Source organism: Galeopterus variegatus, unplaced genomic scaffold (genome assembly GCF_000696425.1).
Source record: "Galeopterus variegatus unplaced genomic scaffold, G_variegatus-3.0.2 Scaffold5748, whole genome shotgun sequence".
Classification (NCBI taxonomy): domain Eukaryota; kingdom Metazoa; phylum Chordata; class Mammalia; order Dermoptera; family Cynocephalidae; genus Galeopterus; species Galeopterus variegatus.
In genome coordinates this window covers 17,377-26,396 of record NW_007731859.1, presented here as the reverse complement: position 1 = coordinate 26,396, position 9,020 = coordinate 17,377, and the positions used below count along the sequence as shown (strand labels likewise).

Genomic DNA, 9,020 nt, shown 5'->3' with positions numbered 1-9,020 from the left:
GAATGGAAGAATGCTCGTATTAACCAAAACCGTGCAGGTAACGAAACAGGAGAGATGAATTGCTCTCAGTGCTCTCTTCAGCAATCAACCCCCCGGTTTTTCAGGGTTTTTTGTTTTGTTTTTTGAGTCCTGCTAATGTGCACAGTCATATGCTGCTTTGTCTGTGTGGGGAAAGGGAAGTCAGAACCTGCACCCCAGGAGTGAAACATCCCAGCCACACGTCAGTCACGCAGGAAACACTTCCTGGGTGTGTGTCTGTGTTGGGGCCCCAGCTGGTAGTGTGTCAGCGGATGACGTCATGATAAAGAGCTTCGGTGAACATAAGGCAGGGAGCTGGGACGAGGAGTGGTATACTGTGCCCTCATGAGCCGCTCCTCCCTGCGTGTTAATTTGCAACCTTCTTAGCTCAGTCTCTCTCAACCTCCTTTTTTCCCACTCTCCTCTCCCTGAGTGATGTCTCCACAAATCATCTGCTCTCCCCACCTCCTCTGAAACTGCCTGGCCAACCTTTCCAGTGATCTCCATATTGCCCAATCCAAGGTCAGTTTTTTGTCTTCATTTTAACCTATCAGCAGCATGTGAGAATCAATTCACTTCTCTTTGAAATACTTAGGCAATTTGGCTTCCAGAACTCCATACAGGTGCTGATTCTCTTTCTGTCCCAGCTCCTTTGTTGGCTCCTCCTCATTTTCTGAGGTTGCACGCCAGTGCTCTCTGGGCCTCTCCTCTATCAGCTAAACTCCTCCCCTGGGTGATCTCATCTATACTCAGAGCTTTAAACACCACCCAGAGGCCATCATTTCCCAAATTTGTAACTTCAACCTGGACTCTTCCCTGAATTCGGCTCATGAATCCATCTGACTGTCCCTAGGTGTCTAATAAACATGCCAAAGTCAGTATAAGTCCAGTGGCACACTCTCACCTCCCCAGTCCTGGCCTTCTACCACCATCAATGGCAACTCCATTCTTGTAGCTGCCTAGCTCCCAACCCAAGTCATCTGACTCCTTCCTTTCCCTCACACCTCCACTCTACCAGCAAATCACCTTGAATTTCAGCTGCTTTTTGCCACCTCCATCATTATCCCTCTGGACTAAGTTATCAGCATCTCTCATCTGCATTATTACAATAGCCTCTAACTGGTCTCTGTGCTTTTGCCCTTAACCCACTATAGTCTCTTCTCAACCCGGTAGCCAGAGTGATTCTATTAAAAATAAAGTCAGATTCTTTGCTCAAATCCGTCCAGTGGCTTCCTGTTTCACTCAGAATAAAAGCCAAATTCATTTCAAGAACCTACAAGGCTGCTGACTAGACAGCTCAGTTGGTTAGAGCACGGTGCTGATAGCACCAAAGTCCAGGGCTCAATCCCTGCACCGGCCAGCTGCCAGGAAAAAAAAAGAACCTACAAAGCCTTCACAGCCTGGCCTTATCTCCTACTATGCTGCCTTCCACTCACTCCATTCTTTCCAGCTGTCTTCCTTGCTGTTCCTAGAACATGAGTGTGAGGCTCACTTCTGCCTTAGGGCCTTTGCACCTACTGTTCCTGCTGTTTAGAAACATCTTTCCCCAAATATCTGCATGGCTTACCCTTCTCCTCCTTTAAGTCTTTGCTTAAATATCATCTAATCGGGGGCATCTACTCTGACCCTCCATTTTAAACCCAGTTCCCACCCCACCCCCACATTCCCTATCTCCTTCCTTGCTTGATTTTTCTCTACAGCCTTGACACTGATACACTATATGCCTTATGTATTTGCTGTCTCTCTCCCCAGTGCCATATCCTAAGCTCAGTGAAGGCAGAGGATTTTTGTTTGTTTTGTTCACTGCTCTACCATTAGTTCCTGGAATGTAGAAAAATGTGTTGACATAATCCTCGTGAAGAGCTTTAAAAACCTCAGCCATCTCTCTGGTGGTCCAAATTTCCATCTTTGACCAAAAGCATTTGTCTCAGCATTGGACTTGGTCCTTGAACGGCCTCCTTGACATCTCATCAGACATCTCACAACATATGGGAAACAACCCCGAATTTGTCCTTTGTACCTGCTGCTCCTTCCATCTTTCTCCTCCATCAATGGCTCTTCCTTCCCTTCAGACAGAAACCTGGGGTCATGCTTAACCCTCCCCCCTTGTCTTTGGACGAACTTCAACTCTTGACCCTTCTCCCTCCTGCATATAGTTTGAACTGTCCGCTTCTCCCCATCCCAGCTGTCCCCACTGTGATAAGAGCCACCACCTTTCCTTATCTGGATGGGCCACTGCCACTACATTTCCAACTGTCTTCTGCTTCCCTTCTTGTGCCTCTCTGGTACATTCTCAACATAGCGGTCAGAGAGACGATTTTAAATAATGTCAAGCTGAACAGTGTCACCCCTACCCCCTCCATCCCTCTCATGATGTCCCACTGCACATGCAATCAAATGCAAAGTCCCCCCATAGCCACAGGCTCTGCATGCTGGGGCCTCTGCCCACCCTCCAGCATCGACTTACACCCCTCACCCCACTCACTGTGTTCCAGCCATTCTGGCTCTCTCACTTGTGGATCCTGCTGAATCATTTCCCACTACCTTTGCACCTGCACTCGACCAAATTGTTTTGTCGTTTAGGACTCAACTTAAATGTCGTTTCCTCCTAGAGAAGTGATCTCTTACTCCCCACCCCCCACCTATCTAAATCAGGCATTCCCAGCTTTCTCTCTCTTAGCTCCTATGCTGTTCCTCTGTAGCACTATCTCAATTTGCATTAATATATTTTTCTGGGGTTTATGTGTTAATTGTCATCTCAGTTCCTCAACAGTAGATTCCAGGAAGGCGGAAAAACCCTTTATGCTTCTCTCGCCACTAGGCAACAGGTGGCCCATGTAAGGCCCCTGATCACTATGTGTCGAATGATGCATATGAAAGGGGAAGAGCAAATGAAAGGGGAGAGATGAGGCTGAAGGTGAGCAGAGCTAGAAATTGAAGGTAAAGGGTCCAGTCTCTGTGTTTGGCAATAATGAGGAGCCCCACAGGGCACAAGCACCGTGGGAAGAACCTTCTCATCAATGACTTTTTCTTTCTTTTCAAGAGGTGTTATTCTGCCTCAAGGGTAAGGACATAGAGGCTCAGAGAGGTTAAGTGATCCTTCAAAGTTGGCAGAGTTAGAAATGCCTGGGCTGGGATGTAAGCCTGCTCTGTTTGACTCCCAATCTTTACATTTTGCTGCTTGGACCCTCCATTTGAAGACTCCTCCACCTCCTCCTCCTTGGCCTGGCAAAGTCTTAATGCCATTCCACAATATCTGTCACGTGACACCGCTTCCTCTGTGGAGCCCTGTTTGGTTTCTGCAGCCCCTTTTTCTGAGCTCCCACCATCCCGGCCCACTGTAAGGATGTAGCTGCCTCCTGATAGACTGGGCATAGCAAGGGGCACACCACTAACCTGTCCCAGGACCACAGCAGGCATCACTCATCCATAGCAGACGTCACCAATCCATAGCAGTGGTCACTAGCACTCATTGAGTGCCAGGCCCCGATCTAAGAGCTTTACCTGAATTAGTCACCTAACTTTCCCAGCAACCTTCGGAGACAGGTCCTGTTGTTATTCCCCTCCCTATTGATGGGGACATGGTAAGAGGTGAAGGTGTGACAACCACGCTGCAGGGTGCTCTGCACATGTGGGAAGGCGCTCTTGGCGGGCACACTGGGTCTGATTGAGTCTTGCCTCCTTTCAGAGGACTTCCACACAGAGACAAGGCTGCAGTTTGATGAAACAGCCAGGCACCTACAGAAGCTGGAAAGCGCCACCAGAAAGCCAGTTTGTGCAGCTGTGAAAGAGTTCAACAAGAACCAAGTATATATGCCCAGGCATGGCCATGGCGTCTGGAGGGGTGAGCACAGCCGCTTCCCAGAGCTCCCGGCCTCCCCATGGTCCTGAGCTCAGCTCACTTCCTCGGTCACTCCACCAACCCTGATGGAGCCCCTGACAGGGGCTGCCCAGTTACAGAGATGGATGAGACCCAGTCCCTCTCCCTCTGCTCTGAATGTGGGAGCGAAACCTGCAAAACTAGTCATGCCTCCTGGGGAGGTGAGCTCACCTTCCCAAGCCTGGTTTCTTCTCCTGCCACAAGAGGACAGTCACATCTACCTAGACTGCCACCACCTGGCACGGCTGTGATGCCTGGAACTGGCGCCAGTTCGCCTCCACACCTCTCAGAGTTCCTCTTCACCTGAGCAGGCACATAGGTGCTCCTTAACAGGAGCAATGACCGTGAGGAGGGGGAGGGGAAGATTGGCACGGACTTGGAGGGTCTCCTGACAGCTCCCTCCTCCTATGTAAATTCTGTCCACCCTCCTCACAAACACTCCCCTCGCCTTCAGCTTTCAGTTCAGCTTTAAGGTGCTTTACGTTCTCTATTCCTTTTAGAAATTAGACCCCTGCCCCCCAGGTTTTCTTTTCAGATGCAATTATATTTCCTGGGTGGATGGGGGTTTGTCCTGGGTGAGTTTGTGAGATTAGCTGGGTGGCTAGGACTGTGGTTTCCAAAGAAGAGTGTTCAAGGCGGTCTGTTGGAGAGCAGGAAGAAAATGTTAGAACTTGGCTTCATATTTATTTTTTACCCCATCATTTAAAATTCCTGTGTTCGTGTGTAACTTGTAAAGCACAGGCTATATTTATGGTATAGTAGTAGCACATGTGGACTACATATATTGGAGACAGAAGCTCAAAAATGTTCTTGTGATGGGGGCGTGTGATCAAAATTCCTGGAGAGGCTGGACCAGAGACCAGAGAATGCTGGATTTCAGCAGCGGGGAGAGGAGCACGGCGGGCAAAATGCTGGTGATGGTGAGAACTGAAGGGTAAAACAAGACACCCAGAGCCCAAAGTCACCGACCAGCAAGCCGCCAGGGGTCTTACAGGCCACCTGATCCTTACTCGTCATTGTACAGAGGGAGCCCAAAGAAGGGCAGCCGTTCGCTTGAGGCCACACAGCAACTTAATAGCAAAATGGGGCTCTTGACAATGAGTCCTCTATGGGCAGGTCATCCGTTCACTCACCGTTCACCTGTCCACTTAGTTCAAAAGTTGTTTATTGGCCCCTTCCTACTGGGCACTTGGTGTGGTTTTTGCTAAACCATGTTGCCTCATTGATTCATTCATTCATTCACTCCATACAATTTTTAATGAGCATCTACAATGTACCCGGTACTTTCAGAGCCCCCAGCCCTCACGTGATGCCTCAAGGCAGCGCCATCACAAACGCATCTCCATGTGGAAAACTGTCCTTTGGCCTTTGCAGCTGTGTTGCTAACTAGAATTAGGCTGTGTTTATTAGCCTGGGATTTTAATACCAGGCTCTAGATAACTAGCCTCAGGAGAAAATTCCACGCAGGTCAGTCCAATTCAGCAGGGGGGACACACACGTGAGGGCCTCCAGTTCTCGGCACGGGTGCCCATTTCATCAGAGAGGCACTGCGCAAGTGTCAAGGGGTAGCGTGCAGGCTCTGGAGCCCGACTGCATGGGTGCGAGGCCAGGCTCTTCCCTGCAGCCGTGGGCAACCACTCACGGGCCTCTGTTTTCTCATGTGTGGAATGAGGATACTGATACCACCCACCCGTGCCAGTGAGAACAAGCTAACTCCTGCTGGGGTAAGAAACACCCCCAACTCTCGTGGCTTACAACACACAGGAGAGGTTCGGCTCATGCTGCCCATCCGTCGCACGCTGGCTCTGGGGCCTCTCCTCGTCATCTGCACCGTGGAGCCCAGGCCCTGGCACGCGGCAGCTGCCAGCTAGCAGATTCTGGCAGCACAGGAGACAAGGAACATGGCCAGTCCCACCCTGGCGTCCTCCCAGAAGTGGCACAACCACTCTGCTCACATTTCATTGGTGAACTAAGCCACGTGGCAACACTCACTCTAAGTGGGCAGGACATGCCCAGAAGGAACACTGGGATCTTGAATGGTCAGCAGGAACGGCTCTCCCACTCGCGCGTAAGGTGGGAGTGGGGACTAAACTCAGTGATACACGTAACAGCTTAGAACAGTTTGGCACATTCTCAGGACTCAGCAAATGCCAGCCATTACCTTTATTCCTAGCAACGTTAGGTGCTATTATTAGTTGCTGTGTTTGGCAATCCTTCTAGAGAGGCATGATTAACCCAATTTAACTGATAAAGAAACAGGCTCAGAGGGGTGGGCTGACTTTCTTAGGGATGCCCAATTACTAAGTGGCAAGTCCAGGATTTGAATTTGGGCCTGTCCAGCTGCAAAGTCTGTGCCATGTGACACTACCGTGAGTTCCTGGGGTGTGCCATTGCCTTGCAAACTGCTCTGCCTGTTTGTTACTAAGGAGAACTGTTTAACACTGGTAAATGTCTCCTAATCCCTCTCCTGACTTGACAGAGAAATGACTGCGCCCAGAGAGGGGAGGTGACTAGCTGCAGGTCACACAGCCAGGCCCCCACCTCCTATCCCCAGAGATCTGAGCAGTGATGTGACCAGGACTTTATTTGTACCGGGGGCTGCAGCCGAAGCCATCAGGACCACTGCAGTGACAGTGCATTTTCCACCTTTTAGAAGTCACCACTGTTGTGATTCACTCTGTTGCGTGTTTTTTGCAACCCAGAGATGTCCAGGGGTTGCCAGGGCCATAGGAGGGTCACAGAGCCTTGCCCTGGGGAGGGGCAAGTCCAGTGGGGATGGCAGCCTAACCCAGGGAGGCAGCTCCCTGCTTTGGCAAATGGGTGCCAAGACTCGAAGCTCTTATGCCCACGTCCAACAGGTAGCAATCCCCTCAGCTCAGCCCACCTACCCAGCGGTGCTCAGCCAGCCAGGCGTCTAAGGGCCCTCCCCACATCCATGCCTGACAAGTCTAACCCGCCACCCACCCCCTGCTGCTTTTAGTGCATACTTCCCTCAAGGGCCCACCCCATGAGGGTTACTGGCCTGTGCCTCAGAATCCCCCTGGAGCCATTCAGAGCATCTTCCTTAGTGTCTTCCCCTGCTTAGGCCATGGAGGCAGCAGAAAAGAAAAAACGAGAGAGAAAACAAGAACAAGAGGACAACCTGGCCGAGATCTCCAACCTGCTGCATGGAGACCTGCTCTCTGAGAACCCACAGCAGGCAGCCAGCTCTTTCGGGCCCCACCGCGTGGTCCCCAACCGCTGGAAAGGCATGACCCAGGAGCAGCTGGAGCAGATCCGCCTTGTTCAGAAGCAGCAAGTCCAGGAAAAGTTGGTACCTGCCCCGCCCCTCTCACAGCCTCTGTGCCACCCCTGCCTTCCACACAGGCATCTATCAGAGTGGCCGTGACACCCCACCCTGGGAGCTGCCCTCAAAGAGTTTCCCTTTCATTGGGGGGAGACCACAAGAGCCTGAAAATCCCAAACACATACAATGTGGTGTCGGGGTGAGGACTGCTTAGTGAGGAGGACAAGTAAAGGGGATTAAGAGTGCTGGGCAGGGACAGGGTGGTCGTGGTACTGAGGGGCGACATTGGAGCAAAGACCCCAAGAAGGGGAGGGAGTGAGGCATGCAGCTATCTGGGGAAATGACAGCCAGGCAGGGTGAGCTGCAAGGGCCAAGGCCTTGAGGCAGGAGCAGGCTTGACCTGTTCAGACAGGAGTGAGAGCCAGTGGTCGCGATGAGAGATGATGTGGGCATGGACCAGAGTGCTGGCAGTGCGGGTGCTGAGAAGTGGTCAGATCCAGGATCTATTTTGAAGGGAGAGCCTACAGGGCGGGTGTGATGTGAAAGAGAGGAGGTCGGAATGACTCCAGGCCTTTTGACCTGAGCCACTAGAAGGACGAAATTGACATTTACATATATGGGGAAGATGGTGGGAGGAGCAGGTTGGCATGGAATGGAAAATACAAGTACAATTTTGGATATGTTAAGTGTGCAATGTGCCTTAGACATTTGTTTCTGTTAGGTTTGTTTGGCTGAATGTGGCAGAAAACCACAAATAACGGATCTTAAACAAAATAGAACTTTATTTCTTGGATGTGGACTAAATCCTTGAGAAAACAGCCTAGGGATTGTATAGCAGCTCTATGGTTATTGACTGATATTCTACTGTCCTTAGCACCTGGCTGTCACCTCACAGTGCAAGATGGCTGCCTGAGTGCCAGCCATCACATGCATATTCCAGCTACCAGGAAGTAGGGATGGGAAAGAACATTTTAAGGAGACTTTCACCTACATTTCATCAGACCACAGCTAGTCACAAGGTTTCTCCTAACGGTAAAGAGTGCTGGGAAATTTAGTGTTTATTCCAAGTGGTGAAGTGGTGGTAATTCTTTTATTAAGAAAGAAGGAAAAATGGCTACTGGGGGACTCATAGTTTTTTCTGCCACAACCTCCAGGTAGAGTCCAGTAGGCAGCTTGATATATTCCCTGGCATTCAGAACAAGGTCTGGGCTGGAGACATATATGTTGGAGTTGTCACCTACAGGGAATATGTAAAGTAGCAACCCTGGATGAGGTCATGAAGGGAGTGAGTGTAGAGAGGAAAAGAAATTTGAGGACTGAGTCCTGGGACCCCCCTCACCAGCACCAATAACAAAGAGAAGAGCATAGGGGTCTGAGAAGGAGCAGCCTGGGAGGTGTCCTGGAGGCCAACGGGAGGAAAGCGTTTGGGAGGGAGGGAGGGAAGGAAGGAAGGAAGGGGACCCCTGGGCCAAACGTTCAGCAGCAGGCTGAACGCTTGATCCAGCACCATGGTGGTCACTGCAGGCTGCTGGGACAACTTTGGTAGAGGAGTGGGGACAACAGCCCATCTAATGGGCCTAAGAGAGAACAGGCAGGAAGGAAGGGGAGATGGCAAATGCCCAACACTTCAAGGCGTTTGCTGTGAAGGGAGCAGAGACGGGGGGTGGTAGCTGATTGGACACGTGGGGTCCAGGGAAAGTTTTGTTTGTTTGTTTTGATTGTAGAAATAACAGCATAGTTGTCATTCAGCAGGAGTGATGCAGTAAGAGAGCGGAAAATTGATGGCAGAAGACAGACTCGCTGCAGGGGTCCCTGGGGTGGTGGGAGAGCAAGAGA

General features: G+C 50.8%; 1 protein-coding gene across 1 annotated transcript in view; it reads left to right on the top strand.

Annotated features, from left to right (window-relative positions):
* LOC103605336 (RIB43A-like with coiled-coils protein 2) overlaps positions 1-9,020 on the top strand; it is a 14,818-nt gene that overhangs the window by 1,027 nt on the left and 4,771 nt on the right. The window contains 2 exon segments of the mRNA XM_008589906.1: positions 3,636-3,825; positions 6,984-7,211. Of these exon segments, the coding sequence (XP_008588128.1) occupies positions 3,636-3,825; positions 6,984-7,211 (418 nt within the window).